Consider the following 19,394-nt stretch of genomic DNA (forward strand, 5'->3'; position numbering starts at 1 on the left):
ATTTATGGAGTGGTTTGTTTAATGGCTCTGGTCTATACTGCACACCTCCTGCCTGTATTGCACTCTACATACAATGCGAACATTTGGTGTTATTTCTGATATTTCTCTGTAAAGCAGTTGAGATTCCTCAGCTACACATGTCACCAAGGTAGAAAGGAGCTCAGCAAGCAGTGTTTGCAGCTTGTCTTTCCAAATGTTTTAGGTATTGATAGGCCCCTCCTCGGAAGTCTAGGTAAGAAAATACTATCACCGAGTACACACAGTGAAAAAATAACAACATTCTCAAAACCATATATAAATGAACGGAAACATTTATGATATACTGAGAACAACGAATACTGTTCACCATAAACTTTTGACTCATTATTTTCTATGATATGCGGTTTGTGAAAGTTTGTAAATCTCATCTCTCGAGTGAGTGTCAACCATTAGGGCAAACGTCGGGGTCGCCCTCTGCATACCCTGCCACTGTAGACACTTGTTCATCTTGTTGACGATTGAGAAATCAATAGGCCAATCTCAAAACAGAGATTATCGTCCTGAAGAACATGGATGACCGCGAGCACCATGAAGACACGACTTTGGAATGGACAATACTGGCCGTCAGCTGGGTACAAGGAGATCTATCCATGTAAAAGCCATAGCGCAAAGGACTGGAGACCAAAATGGCTGCTTGTCTGATTTAGGAAAACTCAATGTCAAAAAGCCAAGCTCAGCTCTGTAATGTTTTTGTTTTATCGGGGCAAAACTGGCAGATCCTGAACAGTTTTTAATACTAAAGATAATAATTTGTATGAAAAATAAAAGGTGCAGGAATATAATGGTCCACAATACAAGGTCAAAGAACGACGAGTATACATTGCATTTTCTCCTCTGGCTGGACACAGTCACCACCTGGCTCATCTGGAATCTGTGGAAGAAACAGAAGGCTTTTTAACACACTAGTTAACATTATTTGGCATTTACTGCATATCTAGGTTTTCTAAAAACCTACTTGGCTCACGTGGGCATTGGATCGTTGCATAAAATTATTTTTCGAAGTAACGTGTGCAGCCATTTACTTGCACTTTGCAAGTTTTACACCACTCGATCAATCTTTTTCCGTTTGAAAACATACACAGAGCGAAAATACAATCTCGGGAACAGTCTCTAGTGATTTTCTCTGCTCTAATAGGAATTGTTTGCAAATGGTTTTGAAACGAATTATTTTTTATTTTTTAGAAACCATCCGAATTTGGATACATCCATATTTAGTATAAAAGAGGCTGGTAGTAAATTCCGTAGGTTTCTATATAATCAGAAAATAATAGATGCACGTATTACCTTTTAAATGTGATTCTCAGTACAGCAAGAAGGCCATTTCTCACAAAGATCTGTTTCCTTTCCTATCCTCTTTCCTACTTAAGGTAGGACGACCAAGGTTTCGCATATATGTTTTTAATGGGGAAAACGATCCAGTTTTATCTGGGATTCTGATCTGACATGATGCACTGCAATACTTTTAAAAATAGACCAGTGTAAAATTAGCAGGTGAGCGATATATTTCATCTTCTTTCTAGACAGTAGAAATCTGTCCTAATCTCTAGTAATTTTGTCTTAATCTATAGGAATTTTGTGGTTGTTGCCTCCCACAGCTTCTCTGATTGGTTGACTGCTGTTGCAGTAATAACAACATTTTGGTCAACATGAACATTGATTCAATAACATTTCAAAAGAAGCAAAAGTAACGTCAAGCACCTCACTGCTTCCAATTACATCAAAAGGGCAAGTCTTTGCCTTTTAATAGCCTTACATTTACTATAGAGAGGCCAGAGGTACTCAATAGATAATTCCAGTAGTTCTCAAAGTAGGTAAACCAGAAAGGAATGTGGAACATTTCGTGACCAGCAGTATATGGGGTTTGGTCAGTCACAAATTATGCTGGTCATAATGATTCCTTTAGAATGTCTAGATCATTTTTTCAAATTCAAAAAGGATTCACTTACTTAGGTCTTTTTTATTGGCAAGGGTTCTAAAAGACTGGTCCTTAATTCTTCAGTTTTAATAAACAAAAAATGGAATCCTTGCTTCAGATGACAGGTACTTTGGGGCTTATTTACAAGTCCACTGCGCTGCAGGTGCGTCACTTTTTTCCATAGGATAAAGAGACGCACCAGTGGCGCAATGAGCTTGTAAATAAGCCCCTTTGAGTGGCGCTTACATTTTACTTAGCAAATGCAATCAATACTTTGCTTGCAGCTTTAACACGTTTCTTTGCTTCATTACTTTGCCCGGGTTCTGTTCCTGGCTGCTTCATCAGTCCCCTGATTTGCGACATTCTGTTACTCTCTAGATTGCTTTATCGAACAAATCTTCTTGGAAGTAAATTTTTTGAATCTAGGAAATCTGCCACAATCTCAGCAAAGGCACTGACTACGATTTCCTCACTCTGCATCTTTGGATAGGTCGAAGAAAGACACCCAACCGGATACTGTTGAGTTCCTCCTAGATTCCTTCCCCACAACTTCTGACATCACATCGTGTGTATAAGGTCACTTCCAGCAATGTATTTTAATTTTACATGGAGTCTTAGCATTTCAAATATGGTTCCTCTGACACAGGACGAATAGGCCCATTCTCACAGCCTTCACTCAGGACAACCTGGTCCTCGGACACCCCGAGCATCTCTAGACTACCTCCAAAGTGACCTGCCGCAGTTTTAAAGTGGACACACACCTGTCTTGCTGGTGAATGTTGACACCACTAACATTATTGTGAAGCTGAATGGAGCTGACATTTTTGAGCAAGTAAGCATCATTGAGGGCTAGCACAAATGGAGTATTAGACATTTTCCTTTGTGCCTGATAGTACCAGACAAACAGGTCACCACATCCTTTAATTTTTGTTATTGGCTGTCTTGATAACATAGCCACACTGTCCGGAGATTGTATTGTTCCATTGAAAAGCACACACTAATGTTCACTGGGTACTACAGAAACCGTCCCTACTCCTAGTTTTTTGCCCTGGAATAGTTACAATATTTCTATCAGTACTCGCTGTACATAGTCTACTGTGAAGCTTACACTGTAAAAGAGGAACTGAAGTGGTTATACATTTCTCTATCATGAAATTCTCTTCAAAATTACCTCCTTCCCCATGTTCATCAGCTACAATGCCTTTAAATTATCTCTTGTCTCAGAAATAAACACTATCACCTTGCAACCAGCCTTGCTTCTATAAATTGCATGATATCTTGGTCTAAGTATTACTATGTCTAGATCCTTTTACTTCACTGTTATTCTTGAACATGCATGGAGTCACTTGGAGTCACATGGAATTAACCAGAAAGAAGATGCTGCTGACAAACGCCTAAACATTCCTCCGCAACTCTTCAGCTTATCTTAAGTCATCAGAAAAGCCACACATTTTAAAGTACATGCTTGCAATAGATCTTTGAGTACCATAAGCACAACACCAGATATCTATAGAAATTACCGGACCCATTTCCAAATACTCACCCAAAGCATCTCAAAGGATTGCCTGGCTTCATCTAAACTCACAATTGCAAAATGTCTAAGAACCTTAGCAGATCTTCTATTTGGCCAATGCTGAAAGTATTACAAAATTCTACATCTGGCTATTTTAAACATAATAAGTACATACCAGTCATCAGCCTCAAGTATTTCAATAAGAACAAATCAATTAATTTATTCTTATTCACGGGCACAATAAAAAAATGCGAGAGCAGACTTTGAGCCTTGGTGCCTAAATGGGGCAACCCTTGCGATAACGACTAAGTCATCTACAAAGTCATCACTTTAAATGCTACCACAAGAAGCCTTTTTGGCTAAGAAGACATTTTCAACAAGCTAATAAGTATAAGGAAAACACATTTTTAGTCCTCACTGCCCAACATTGTTTTCAAAAGGCAAGTAAATTCTATGCCATTATCCTGTCACATTTTCCTAACAAAAAATGTCAGGGTATTCCATATCTACCATTTCTATTGAGTAGGTGTCCACTGTGCCAAAGATTTCACAATCCATATTCCAAACTATTCTTCCCCAAACAGATTTCTTTTCCCTTTTACTATTAATGAACTCTGGCGTGTTTTATCAACTGTGAAAAATATGAGTGCACCTGCTGAATTCTTTTTTCAGTACCTCTCTGAAGGCACATTTCAATTATACTATTTGATCCTGCTATTCTGAAATACTGTTTCTTAGAAGATGGAATTTCTGTTGTTGTTCAGCTTGGTCCTTCAAGCCTTAGGTAATGTACAGAGGATTTGATTTTGATTAATTTGTAATTTCAAAAGGTAACTGTGGTGTGAGTGCTAGACTATCTTTTCAATCTTTAATAGTGACTAATCTTGTAATGACAAATTGTGACTATTTCCTTTGCAGAGGCATTGATGCCTTTTAATCCTCATAAGAAAGGCCATTACATGTAAAAAGGGCCAGAACAGACGCTGCCCCAATTAATTTGGCTTCATATTTATATTTGAATCAACCGGAGCTATTCCATAATGCATTATCAACCATAGTTACCTTAGGTTTATAAGGTAGACCAGTTTCAGGGCGTCTACAGAAGAGATGGTCCTCACTTTCTTTAAAGGAAGAGGACCTTATTAAGTGGTCCTGGTTGGTACACAGTAGAAATGTTAACAATTTTCTACCCATACAAAGCAGCAAACATTGTTAATACAGGATTAAACTTTATTTCCTGGAATATGGCGGGAACACGATGGATAAATAAAAACTGGGTTGCCTCTTAGAAATTGGGAGGCAGTTTAATCTGCATTCACAAGACTTGGGGCCTCATTACGAGTTTGGCAGTCATGAGACCGGAAAACTCGCGGTGGCGGTCTAACTGCCACGACCCTGTGGTAAAGACCACTGCATTAGGGGTTTGGCAGAAGCCAAACTGCCACAACGCCGCCAGTCCCGCCGGTCTGGTCATACCGCCGCAGCCGGCAGTGAGCTCCCCCCCTCCATGCACGCATTCATTCACACACTCCCCCCTCCACACATGCATACATGCACACACTTCCCCCTCCAATCACTCATACATGCACACCCATTCCGACACACACACACATGCCCTGCTTTTCTAGTTAAGCCTAAAGTATTACTGGATTTTTAAAGAGGACAATACTGTATGATAATAAATGGAAGAATAAGTAGTGATATATCCATTCAGTACCCATATAGTTGTATCTCTGGCCCCTCAACTCTTGATTAGATGTAATTGATAATACTATGAGTGACCATAAGGTATTATTAACTTTCCATGAATGGATCTCATGACTGAAATTTTTGGGATTAAATTAACATTGCTGGTTTTCGCCTAGTACTAGTAAAGGCCATTGATGAGATATCATATTCTAATATTTACATTTTAGTTATGTTTGAATTCCTTATGAAATGTTTGGTCAGAAAGAAAGACAGACATGAATTCCTCAAAAAAACTGTGCCATCAAAAGAAAATTCCAGGCCTTGAACTTGTTTTACTGAGGAAAATTAATGGCTTAGTTAGGCATCAATTTAAGTTTATTTTCCAGTGAGAGGGGAAAACAATTATGTTTTAAGGAAAAAAGATCTGGACAAAGGGCCTTCACTAAGAAATGTATTGCAGATCACGAATGCATGGCCCTTAGGAAGGCTTTGTTTATAAATAATAGCAGGTCATTTTGGAACTTAGATGCTGAAGTCTCAGGGTTCAGATGTAAAGCCCTGCACCCTACTTTTCAGTGATGAAATATGGGTGAAATGTATTTCGGAGTTAGATGCAGCAAAAGAAGAGACTGATTTCATTCTACCAGTTGAGGTGTCCATATACAGAGAGTCAAAATTATTCTTATGGCTCCTGTCTGTGACTCTGATTAATAGTTTCGTCTCTAAAGCAAGCTCTTCAGTGGCCATGGGCCCAGATGAAATTTCAATTTCCTTCAAAAATAGAGATGCTTCTTTATAGTCCCTTCATTTAGCCCCTGTTTTTTTTTTTAAATATTTCCTATTGTAAAGGGGTGATTCCAATATCCTGGAAGGGCAGTAAAAAGGGAGATAACGCATTACCCCAGAATTAAATACAGAAAGCTCTGCATGGTTCAGTAGGACAAATCTTTGCAAGAAGCATATTAGAACACCCACAATGGTGGGTAACTGAAAGAGAGTTCTTACCCTTGGAACAAGTCGGTTTTAGGAAAAATGTTATACCATAGATAACACTGCAGTGATGTAAGTAACCCTGGGAAAATATTTAGAATTCAGAGGCAATTTGTGTATGCTACCTTTATTGAATTTGCCACCATCTTTGACCATGTTGATTGACCTACATTATGGAAGAAACTTGTTACCTCTGGAATTTCATCAGTCCTATTACGCTTAAAAATAGGCTTTTATTGTTCTAATTGGTGTTGATTTCTCATTGAGGGGTCCCAGGATGTCACTTCGAAAATTAAAAAAATATATTTTTTTTTGCCCCATTATAATTTTCTTTATCTATGATCTACCAGCAGCGTTGCCCAAGTGCGGAGGAGGAGGTCCTCCTATGGTGGGCTGTCTTGTTTGTGATATGTCGATGACATTGTAATATTAGACTTGACATTCCTCAGCCTACAAAGAAGATTGAATAAGTTAAAAACATTGGCTAATTGCCACTTTCTGAAATGTAATAGCGATAACAGTAACATTTTAACCTTCAAGGGAAGAAATCACCAGAAAAAATAATAATCTTAACTTGTACATGGGGAAGGAGATCCTTAAACTGATAAAAACGTATACATATTTAGGAAATATCTTTAGCTGTTTTTTAAATGAAAAAAAAACACATATGTCATAATATTCAGAAAGCATGTAACCTTGTAAATGGGTTGAAAAGATTTTAGAATGCACACAGACACTTTTCTCATTCAATATTAGTATAGCAACTAAAAATACCCCCTTGTGTTCTATAGGTGGTAGAGACAAGTGACCTAAAGAGGTGTGCTAACATGGCTACAATTGAGGGGAAAATCCTCCGTAAACTATGCTCTCTGAATACGTCACATCAGCAGGCACTATTCAGTTATATAACCAGTGCATATTTAAATGGGATGGCAGTTGTTTTGCTCTGGGGTGTTACATTTGGTTTAGTTGGAAAAAAAATCATTGCGGGAATTATTATCCATTGACATTTTTAATATGGGTAGTTTTGACTATATGTTCTATAAAAAATATTATTTGCTTCAGATTTGTTTCAATTGAAAAAATAAATATTTATCGGGATGTTTATGTCGGCTTTAAAGCTGTTTCCTAAAAATTCCTGCCCGGCTCTTAACATGCAAATAGACAGTGACTCATGTATTAATAGAGATAAGTGTTCTTTCACTAGCTCCTTCTGTAGGGTAAAAACTCCACAAACGTACCCAATGTGTGGAATCTGGATCACAGTGTTCAGAGAGTAATTCTTCTTATAAGACTGACTTTGCTGTCTTAATGGGCCATAACAGGAGCACAGGAAAAAAGTAAAAAAAGGAAGATTGTATGCATGATCTAAGTAAAGAGGATGTTCAAAATTTCGGATCATGTTTCATTTATATGTCCATTGTTACATGTTGTACAGGGGGTCTACTTGAATCCACTTTTTAGGGGATATGGAATATGAACTATGGAAAGCGCATGCTCGTTTTTAATTTTCCCAAAAATTAAATGTATGTTTTAGAATTTTAGAAACGTTTTTTATCTGTATTTTGAGACTTGTGTAGTCGTATAATTGTGTTTTGTATACATTTTAGGATTTCAACTTGTAAACCTCGTTGTAGGATCATATCCTGTATAGTAAAATCAATCAGACATTTCACAGGAAGATAGTGTGTGACTGCTGGTTCTCAGTAGCTCAGTTACATTCTTCATATTGCTTCTAATTTCGGGAGAGAACTGATTCACTGCAAACCTGCAGGCCACATCATAAAAGAGAATTCTGCCTTTGACATGTAGTATACTGCCACCATCCGAGCTTTAGTTTCCACAAGCCTTTGAAAGAAAATGCTGAACTGTTCAACAACACACAGAGCTGGATGTGGTCCTTATTCATTCATCAGATGTGTTGTGTTTTGTCTCAATGTCCATGGACACTACAGTAATTAAAAAAGTAAAAAAACATCCTGTCAGATAAATCCAAAATCATACTCGCCTTCCTCAAAGATGTCGATGGCTGGGTTGCTGGTGTCAGCAGGGGGGTACCATGCAGGGTTTGCCATGGTATCCATCAGCGTCTTAACCTCAGAATACAGATGTTCAATCGTTTTTTCCACCTTCTGACAGAAAGAAGGTAAGAGTGATTCAAATTAGGAAGAGGAGGGAGCAGCATTATACCCGTGACATGGAAAAATTGTTGCTAAAGGCTGAAACTGCACATTAGCTAGTACAGTGTGTCCCTTGATAGCCTTTAAAGCATCCCCTACTCATGTTCCTTAGGGTGGTTAATCTATATGTGATTATCCTGTGGTGCCGTGCACTGTCAACTTAAGTAAGCTCTACTGATTTCATCCTCTTCCATAGACAATAATATATGAATATGACATAAATCAAATAAAACAAATTATTCTCAAATGTGGTAAAGTGCAACAGTGCAATAGAGTCCTAGCTTAACATAGTTTTAAAAACATTTAGGAATTTAAATATACTGTAACACAATATTTCCTTTTGTGGGAGAGAAAACCAAGGATAGGATGACACTGACTTTGTACACATTACAATGTCGAAAGTAAGGATCTAAATATTTTGCATGATACTGTCCAAGATAAGTGCATATAAAAAGAATGTGATTCAAATCCTGTATTCCATTATTACAAAGCGCATATGCACATTGATCATTGAGAATATCACTCCTAGCTGCAACAACTACCATAATATGAAGTCTGTCTGCACGCATAAAAATGTTGTTCTTTTAATATGGTGTTCATAGGCTATTAAGAAATATGATTGCTCCTTCCCCAATATGACTATAGTTAAAACGGTGTTGCAACTTTTCAAAGTAGAGTAATGCAATTTGTCTAATTAAAAACTAAAGGTGAGATTAGTCTTTTTAATGCAAATTTCAAATGACTATATTTCCAAGCTTTAAAATAATAAACTGGAATTCCGTAGTGGCTAATGCTTCAATCATTTAAAAAAAAAAAACACTTACATTGTTAATATCCCTAAACAATACATCAATATCCATCATAGGGTACCTGTTATAAAATGGAACCCAGCCACTGAGACACCATACTACAGCAACACCAAACTACAACAACACAAAACAAGACAAACGCTTGGAACCTTAAGTACCAACTGCAATACTTTAACTGTTACTTTGGAAGCAACATCTAAAAATGAGGGAAGCATTTTATTCCCCATTTTTGGTACTAAGGGCCAATTTTAATGATGAAAATAGTTTATTCGAAATGCCAGAGTTGGCGGTATTTTGACCATATACAAGTTTATCATATGTTTTAAGTGCCTTTTATAATTCCGTTTATAAAATATATTGATTGCTCTGCTATGTGCAAGGGCTTTTGAGTCATCATGCAGAATATGAAGTTTTGAAACTAGATTCTGTGAGAAAATTCTTCTGAAATAAGGTCACATTTTCTTACGAGTCAAACAGTTTGATCCTAATTTCCAACAAAACGCTGGTGATTTCTTTCTATGAGAGAAAACAAGGAATTTAATTTTGCACATTCATTTAAATAGTGTTTCTCAGGATATTTGTGGAGTGTGTTTAAATTACTTTGTAAGCCAAAGGAGGAGGGTGGAGCGGTAACATTTCCTAATTTAAAGGAAAATTATAAATGGAGCAAAAAAGATTTAGTAGATCACTTAAATACAAAGAAAAATGTGAATTAACTAACATACAACACTCTCTTAGGCCATTTTCAGTTACAACTGGCTCTGAAAGCCCGTTTCATGGCCTACAGCACTTTACATCAGAGTGATGAGTTTAAGGCAACTGTTAATCTTAAAAGTGCAGCAGATAAACCAATTAATGCACGTTTTTCCCAATAAATCAGATAGTCAACCCGATCAAAGGCCATGGACAACTCCAGCATAGATTGTTTGGTTTTTCAACTTTACGTATTCATCTTAACTTGTATGGAGGATCACTATGTTTTCTAGTATAGAGTGAGTCTCTCTACAGCCTGCCTAATTATAGGGCAGATGGTTCTCCTTTTCGGTCCACTCATCAAGATGTTCATAGCTGCTTTCGGCAAAATCTAACCTGTGGTGTCCAGTAAAGCTATCTGCTTATAATTTAGGGATTCATTTTTGCCCTTTTTTCTACAATGGTAGGATTATACTCCAAGTCTACAATGCAGGGATGTTGCCCTAGCAATAGCAACAGGCAAATAAGGGTGGTAGAATGTTTCCCTAACCTTTTGCATTAGATTTCATTACAGATATGGTTATTTTATCCTGGCCCATTGCTCCAGAGTAATGTGCAGAAGATCTACTTTTCAAACCGGGATGCAGAAGGATCAAATTCCAGTACTCTGTTGGCCATGAATTAATTAAAAATTTCCAGTTGACAAATTGTCCTTATATAATTTGTCAAGGTACTGTATCCAGTATTCTTAAGGGATGGCAAAAGCCAAGGAATTGAATTTTGTTTTTTCATTAAGTAGTTATAGTTAGGCAAAAATGACTTGAATTAATATTATCTGTAGCCTTGAATATTTCGTGTCATAGCAAATCTGTCTGTGCTTGCTCTTATTTTAATCTTACCCCGGGTTTGGATCTTGTTTCTCACTGAGTTATAATTTGCCTAAAGTTCCTTGAGTTAGTATCTTCTGTAGCCACGGATAAATCATGTCACAGCAAATCTGTCTGCGTGTGCTCTATTTTTAATATTGCTTTTCTTTGTTGCTTTTTTAGAATGTTAATCTCAATTGCCCTTAAAGGGCCGGCAAGTAAAAATCATTTATGTATTAAAGAATTTAACCCTCTAGAGATGCCATACTCTGAAGTATCCTGGATTCTTTTTGAACTGGCAGAATAATTTGATTTTCTTGAGCGAGCTGAAGGCAGCCAATTTTATTGTTTGCATCCAACACTCAAAGGTTTTAATCATGGTCCTGTGCATTGATTGTGCCAGCCCCTAAAAAAGCTGGGAAGCAAATCTGCAACCTGAGTAATGGCAATGCCATCTCAAAATAACCTTCCATTTTCAACCACTTCCTCCAAACTGCCATCAGGATTCCAGATGTTATTCTTTAATAAAGGCTAATGTAACCACTATGTGAGTATAGCATGGTCGCTTAATGCATTCTAGATTACCTTCTCCTCAGGAAGTAAATTGAACAGGGCTTAGTTACAGATCATATACTCAAATACTGAAGAACAAGTTGGACCGTATCTGGTTGATTTCATTGTACAATCTTCATTAAAACAGCGATGGATAATTATGCAACATAATACTCTCAGTTTGGACAGAAAGATAGGTCCTCTTTTTTCTGCCTTGCCTTGTGTTGGTCACCTGTTTAGTGGGATTGTCCAGGATTCCTCTATTTCCTTCTACAGAAATAAATAAATAAAGCTTGAAATTTGTGCATTAGAGTCGCTCACTATTAATATCAAATCTGGTGAAGGGTGTTGAGTAAAAGAGATAGGATTGTTTGGAAAAAACCTCACATGAGCTCTTTGCCAGGGTGGGACACTTAATATTTGAAATTAAATACAGGGCTGGTTTAGCTTGCCAGAGATTTGTGAGGTTTGGCTGTAAGCCTTGGATATTTTTGTCACAAAGTGGAATGGTTTGAAAGTTCCTTGTGAATCTTGTTGAGAGCAAGATTGAGAGTCCACCACTTTCATTCCTCTTGGTATTAACCAAGGCAGGGTGTAAAATCACATAATAATTATCTGTTATGACCCTTTCCTCTATAATCCACAGATTAAAGAAGAAAGAGTCAAGTTGGAACAGCAGAATACCTGCTGTTTTTTAGGATTAGTGAGAAGACCTGCCACATTCAAGGGTGAAAATAGATAAGGGCTATAATTGCTGTTGGACAGTAGTTAAATGAATACCACAATTTGTGCCCTTGCCACATATGTCCAGCTATTTCCCTCCTTCCCCTATGAATTGGGGGTAGGGGTTTCCTTCTGATTGGAAAACCTCATGTTTATTCTGACTACAGATGATTGTGAGAGATATCACGGATTCCTTTGACATTAATAATGATCCAATAGAATGAGGAGTCCCATTTACAACCTTAGTCTTGTTCTCAGAACTGAACAGAATGTCAGGGACTTGTTTTTGTTGAACCTTCTGTGTAACTTGCATCTGACAAATATTAATGCCTTTGTAATGGAAAAAGTAACTTGCTCGAAAGATCGTTGAGGGGATAACATTAGAGTCAAATGTGACTTCTGATATGGGAAGAACAGAATCATACTGGAATTTAATAATTTTAATATCTGATTGTGTCCTCTGTTGCTGTGGAATGGATTGCAGTGAAGTTAAAATACTACACTGATTTAAGTACTTATCATGTTAACCAGAGAGATCCCAAAATGAAATTATTGAACCTCTTCCTTTAACAAATGTTATTTCTTCCAATGGATTCCTTCTTATCAGATCCCTTGTGTGGTATAATTCTTTGTGAAGTTTTGCCTCTATTCAATACTCATCTGTTAGGGGATTTAAACAGCATTCTTACCATTGATCGTGGAGGAAGTCTCCATCTAACAGTTGGGACACCCCTCTATGGCTAACATTAGCTCAAGTGGCTTGTCTTGGCCATTTTCTATCACATGTCTGCAAATTGTATGCTCATCCTAACCTTAGCTCTTACTTGTCTTTCCCATATGGCCAATTTGTTGAATTGAAAATTGCTTATTAGGCCTCTAGCGCTACTTCTTCTGTTTTTTTTGGTGACTTATTTTCAGATGAGTTGTTATCCGCACCAGCCACGCTCTCATCTCAGAAGGTGGAGCTTTATTCTGCTTGTTTAGGAAAATTGGAAATAGAGGAGGAGTTGTTAAATTTTCTTTTAAGGGAGTAAATGTCATTAGTAAACTTCCCCGAGCAGAAGCACCAGAAGTAATCCTGAATGGTAAAATCTACTGCAGCTAGATCTGTACTTAATGGTGTTGTTATTAGTGACTTCTTCATCTGTTTCATTGGCAACAAAGTTTGTGTGCTTTTGTCAAATTGTAGGGGGTTGTGAGCTACCCAAAATGCATTGTCCGCTAAAGTGTAAGTTAATTTGTCCAGGAAGGACAAAGAAAAATTAAATTCAACACCCTTTAAGGTTAACCAAGCCCCCTACCCCCAAAAGCAAGATACATTAAACTAGATTTTTTTTCAAGGAAAAGCACACTTTCTTTTTAGAATATATGATGGACTCTATGTAAGTGTATGTAGCTACTTAGATCAGGTTGAAAGAGATAGTGGTGCTTCTGTGAACTTTGTCATCGCTAGCAGATAGAAGGTCAATGACTTTGTGAAACAAGCTAATATCTTGAGTATTGATAAATGGAAAACCTGGAAAGAGATCGAATCTCTAATCAACAATAGTAAAATGTGGATGCAGTGGTCTTATAGGACTTTTTATGGTGCTCTACAATATATTGATCCCAAGAATATATCAGACAGGAAGGAGTTGGTAAAAGTATAATGAGCACTCTCTAAATGAAGAAACTGAGGGGTTAGGAATAGATATATGCTGTCAGTGGAGAAACTCTACATCTAAGGTTGGATTTCTACTAAATGGCTAAGGGGATGTTGTAGTACTGACCAAGGACACCTTATGAAAAATAAATAAGTTACATTTTACAATGTTAAGAGGAATGAACTTTCATAAAATGCAATTCTTCTCATAATGGTTGATATATAGGACCACTAAAGTTCCAAATAAAATGAATGGGGATGCCTCAATCAGTGTTTCAGGTGCAATATCTTCGGCATCAAAGACAGGCCACATTATATCTGGCACTGCAGTGGAGGCATTCAGGCTTTGTAACTTTAGACTTCTGGAAAATCAGCTGCAGATTCAAACTCCCCAAAACCCCATACTCGCACATTTGGGCTACTGCCCAGGCGGGGCATTGTGGCAAGTCATTACAAGTTGATATTCATCATGTTGTTGCGCGATCACTGCTTCTGCACACGTGAATGTTCAAGCTTGAAGAAATTCTATAAACTATGGGCCCCATTTTTAGTAAATTAAGGAGGCTGGATGAACTGCAGCAATTTTTTATGAGGTGGGACTGAGACATGGTGATATGACTGAATGTATTTATAGATTTTAGAATATGTGCTAGTAGAAACTGTATGTGCATCTGGCTTTTTTATTTTCTATTGTAGATTAACTATATGACGTTGTCAATTTCTCTATTGTACCTCTGAATATTAAAAAAAAGTTAAGTTGTGCCAGATTTAATTAGTTCTCTTGGCACTATTGATAAGATGAGGAGAATACTTAATTGTCAGGTTCTCTAAAGTATCCTCCAATTATAGAACTGACTTCTCAATAAAGCAAATATCGAGCTGAGTATTACAGTTAATGCAAAAATGCAGCCGGCAACTGAACATATTCACCTGATGCATTAAAATAATTCTCTATGTAAAGAGCTGGGGTTGTGAATAAATTTGACCCCAAATCAGGGACATTACTTGCTATACTATTGAAAAAGTCAATTGATGTATTCCTTAATTTGGCCTGTATCACTGTCCGGAAGTATAAAATCAATATAATCATTAGTAACGGAATCAGGTACATCAGCATTTTATTTGCTGGATGCAATAGGCTTCTTCTATTAGTTATGGTTGTCTTACTACACATTTCATGAAAGATCTTTTTTCAAAAATAAGAAATAGTCACACTGTTTTAAAGAGAAAAGAGGAATGCTTCTCTGCTAACACTCTACTGGGTGTGCACCTATATCTAGCAATAAGAGTACAAATTAATCCAGTGCTAGTACACAATACTTAAGCTCCAATAAAGATGTACTTTCAAGCAATCCCTGAATGAGAGGCTGCAACAGTGTCTAATGGATACAAGACAAACGAAACACAGTTAATCTAAATTTAGGATTGAAGGCAACAAGTAAAATGAATTGAGACTATATAGTAGGGTTCATTAAGGGCTTAGCTTGACTCACCAACAATGGAGTAGCAAGTCTTAAAGGCTGCCTTCTCCTTACCTCCAAACACAAAGCCCTCTTTCAACAAGCAACAGATCATCTGACAACCTTGAGTTCCTTATTTCCAGTGATGCGAGTTGGTGCTTTTCTGCAGCATTTAAAAAAAAAGAAGGCATGAGTGCCCTACAGACAGCCCTCTCACCCGACTTCCTAGGAGGGGGGGGTCAACTTGGCCCCAACTCAATCTGCCTGTTGAATGAACAGGATCAAACCACTGAGGACACCACCTAATTGGAGAAAAAGCCTGCCACAGGTGCATTGTGAAGTTCCACCCCAACAAAGAAAACTCCACCACTTGTGCAACACTGACTGGCCAGACACCAGAACAAGCTTGCAAAAACTTCAGCAGCGATTCAAAAGACCACAGGAATCCACATGAGGAACCATCCACCAATGTTTGAGTTGGAGGGCACAACATACTCAATACACAATCTGATGAGCTGAGTCAGCAACAGCACGTATACAGCATTTTAGCAATGAAGAAGGAGTCACCAGCGAGCAACTGTGTGCAAAATGTTATCAATTCTAACCTTGTGAAGTACTTATGTGTTTTTAATAAGTCAGATTTTCTGGGAGGCCTTCTGTAATTTCATACAGGTGAACCTCACATTCCTTCTGTGTTTAGATGAAGAGCTCTTAACAAACTTTATGGGCATCTCCTCACATGTAGATTTTTTTGGCCACTTACAGGAGCGTGCATTCTGCAAAATAATTGACTCCATAAATCTATGTATTGCAGTAACTCATAAAAAAACTTAAACACATAAAACAGCTGACATTTTTTTAAACAAGGTCAAATAAAACACACTAACACCATGAAACCTTCAAAAAAAGAACAATGCTTATCTTATATCTCACCTTTAGGAATAGTAGTAATTTATCAAATATTCTGAAAAAAAAGGAATGGAACCATAGTTGCTACTATGTTACTAAAGAAAATGGTCTCTCTTGTGTGAGGTCATCAGATTCTGTCCCGTACAATTCAAAATTCATTGGAGGAGACTGACTTACCCACCTAGCTATAGCATCTCGGAAACATAAGAAAGCCATTCCTCTGTTAGTATTTGTTCTGTAATTTATTTAGAACTGGGGTGGGAGTAGTTCAGATCTAATCAGCAACCTTTTGGTGATTTGGAAGGTCCTGATCCTTAATGATGGTCTATTGGACCATCACTTTTGGTAAAATAACATCTTTACACTCAGGTGGTCAATATACTCCAGGTTCTTATTTTAATTTGTCGTTCTCTCCCTAAAAGTGTATTAGGCCTTAATAGCAGGATGTCTTAAAGAGTATGAGAGAAATCTACGGTGTACACCAAGCTAGGAATTTACACTCTAGGAATAACTACCCTGAAGTTTTGATATTTCAGTACAACTACTTAAAAGCTTAATACTTTGATGTTTCATCTTTTTCATCTCCTAGACTTTGCTGAACAACCCGACAACATCTCATTGATCTTGATCAAGATGAGTGGGATAATTAGCAAATCTTGTACTTCCTCAAACATGGTCAAAAATGCTTTTTGGTCTAGCTAGTTTATATACAAGAAATGAAACATGTTTTCGCTATCTAATCCAGACAAATGAATTTAGACCAAATCTGGGCTTTCTGTGACCAAGAGCTAGTTTGTGAAGCCAAGCTTGAATTTTGGATAGAGATTATGAACTTGATTTGGTGAATAGAATTTAGAATAGTCTCTTCTGCAAACTTCTCTTGATTACTGAAATATTTCTGAAACTGCAGGCTATAACTGACTTGATCATCTAAGCTATCATGGCCCTTTCCTCTTAAGCTGTTTCTCTTTTTCTGTTTTCCTTGATTCACAGTTCTAGCTGGTTAATTATTGTAGAGATCAGCATCCAATTCCTATGTCATAGATGATACATAGCACTACCATTTGATGGCTTAGCCTCCTTCCGGGCAACAGCACCCTTGTCCACTTCCTGTCAAATACCTGCCACTAAATTTAATCTAATGCTTGAACCGAAGAGAACAGGTTCCTTTTCTACTATGGCATCTACACATTTTAAGACTAGTTCTCTGCTTACAGTTCAAGGGGGTCAAACTATTGTTGAAGACTCTTATTCAGCCAGAGACAATGTACAACATATATTGGCTCCCTATCATGCTTTTCCACTGGCTCTGTACACCTTTGTTGTCACAACCATGTTGTTCTTCCCTTTTTTGGATACCGAAGAGATTCCCTGAGACTTGATTCTGAAACACTTCATGGTGAACGGTACCCTAGTCTACAAATTCATGAGCGATAGCTCCATGGTGGGAGAAGTCATGACAGTACTTTATTATATGTTTATCTGGAGATATTTCTTGTGCATGAGGAAGAAGAACTCTATCGTCAGTAGGCAAAAGAACTACAACCCATTTGTCTACCAGAGGACATAAGTTTGAGTTGCCATTCAAATTGTATGTACATAATTGTTGAAGTGACTAATGTGTGGGTGTGAAGTCACATCACTCGTGTATTTCATGTGTTACAGGAAAAGGATCAGCATGTTTCTCTGCTATTCCAAATTTAACAGAGGGCCCAGAATTGTGATATAAATAGCACTGTAGGTGGAACCCCTTGGCATTCACGTAGCTATGACAATACAATTGAAGGTGATCTTGAGGTCTATGTAAGCCACAAAAAGGAGGTGAACTATCTAGCATTGACATACATGGCTATTAAAATGTGAAGACAGAGGTGCTGTTTACTTGTCCCCTCCAGATCACAAAAGCTTGCCTGTGCTGTGCACAAGGTAACATTTACTCTATTCATTCCTGTAAGCTTGCCAGGTCACTCTGTGAAACTTCTTTTTGATACTGCTTATTACCAATGCACCAGATAATTCTTTGCAACAAACCCTCAATCTTTCATTTTTTTTTTTTACATTTCAGTTCCAGTGGTGCACCAGATGGGACAGTGTTTGTGTTCTGCCTTTCTTTACTAAATCAACAAATTGTGTTTTAAACACTGGACATTCCCTTCCTACAGAGAACCAATGGCCATATCAACTTCCTTTACGGAAAGGGTGTCAGCTTTACATAGCCGACCTTCTGCTATCAACGTGGTCATATCCCTTAAGGCCTATCATACCAAGTTTGTTCTCATGGAATTCCTTTTTGCAAATGTTCCATAATCAACAACAAAACCTCCAATTTAGCACTACGTATGCCCCAATGATGGATGGTCTAATGTCACGTGAGGGATTCAAATTGTCCCTATGATTTCTGGCTTGGTTGACTTTGAGATAATGGGCAACATTCTGGTAGTTCATCTTGTTCGGTTAACTAGTATGCCAACAATAAACCATACTTGAAGCTATTTTCAATAGCATGGTACTTCCGCAGAAATGTGAATGGATTGTGGTCATTCTTGATATCCAAATAAAGGATTAAGGGGCAGATGTAGGTACGTTGGGTTTTTGCGACTCGCAAATTGAGAATCAGGGCGACTCACAATTTGCGAGTCGCAAAACCTTATGCACAACAGTGTCCCTGACACTGTTTATGACTCGCAAGGGGGTCGCAAATGCCCACCTCATGAATATTTAGGAGGTGGGTCGCAATTTGCGACCCGCTTGAGGATCGCAGCACTCACAGGGATGGTTGCCTGCTGGAGACAGCAGGCCACCATGTCTGTGACTGCTTTTTAATAAAGCAGTTTTTTTTTTGTAATGCAGCCCGTTTTCCTTAAACCATAAAGGAAAACGAGATGCATTACAAAAACGAAAAATGAAACGTTTTTGGGACCACTGCCTGCTCTGGAAAATGTTTTTAAGGCCATTCACAAAGGGGAAGGGGTCCCATAGGGACTCCTTCCCTTTTGCGAATGGGTTAGCACCCATTTGAAATGGGTGGTAACTGCGATTGCTTTGCGACCGCGTTCACGGTCACAAAGCAATCCTGCATTGCACTGCGACTCGCAATTAGGAAGGGGACACCACTTCCTAATTGGAACTCGCACACCCATTTTGTGATTCAGTAACCAGGTTACTGAATCGCAAAAAGGGTTTTGTGCATTGCAAAGTGCATTTTGCACATCGCAAACAGCGATTTTCGCTGTTTGCACATTGCAAAATGCTTCCTACATCTGGCCCCATATCTTTAGCTGTGCCCTACAATTGTATATCTAGCCTCAGAGTCACTTTGTAACTTCGAATGGACTAGGATTTCAAAGCAATGTTGGAAAATATATTAATAAAAGGCCTATAAAGCACCAAACAGGCAATAGGGGTTTAATGGAT

At 37.9% G+C, this 19,394-nt stretch overlaps 1 protein-coding gene across 3 annotated transcripts in view; it reads right to left on the bottom strand.

Annotated features, from left to right (window-relative positions):
* Positions 1 to 293: 293 nt before the first annotated feature.
* The window catches only part of PLAC9 (placenta associated 9), a 97,737-nt gene continuing 78,636 nt past the window's right edge, over positions 294 to 19,394 (bottom strand). For 2 of the 3 annotated variants that reach the window (XM_069240189.1, XM_069240188.1), the window contains exons 3-4: positions 8,155 to 8,278; positions 294 to 910 (exon numbers count right to left, since the gene is read on the bottom strand). In XM_069240189.1, coding sequence (XP_069096290.1) covers positions 900 to 910; positions 8,155 to 8,278 — 135 coding nt within the window. In that variant the 3' untranslated portion in view covers positions 294 to 899. The remainder of the gene's footprint in view (positions 911 to 8,154; positions 8,279 to 19,394) is intronic. The other variant, XM_069240191.1, reaches the window with a different exon arrangement.

This window comes from Pleurodeles waltl, chromosome 6 (assembly GCF_031143425.1).
Source record: "Pleurodeles waltl isolate 20211129_DDA chromosome 6, aPleWal1.hap1.20221129, whole genome shotgun sequence".
NCBI lineage: Eukaryota > Metazoa > Chordata > Amphibia > Caudata > Salamandridae > Pleurodeles > Pleurodeles waltl.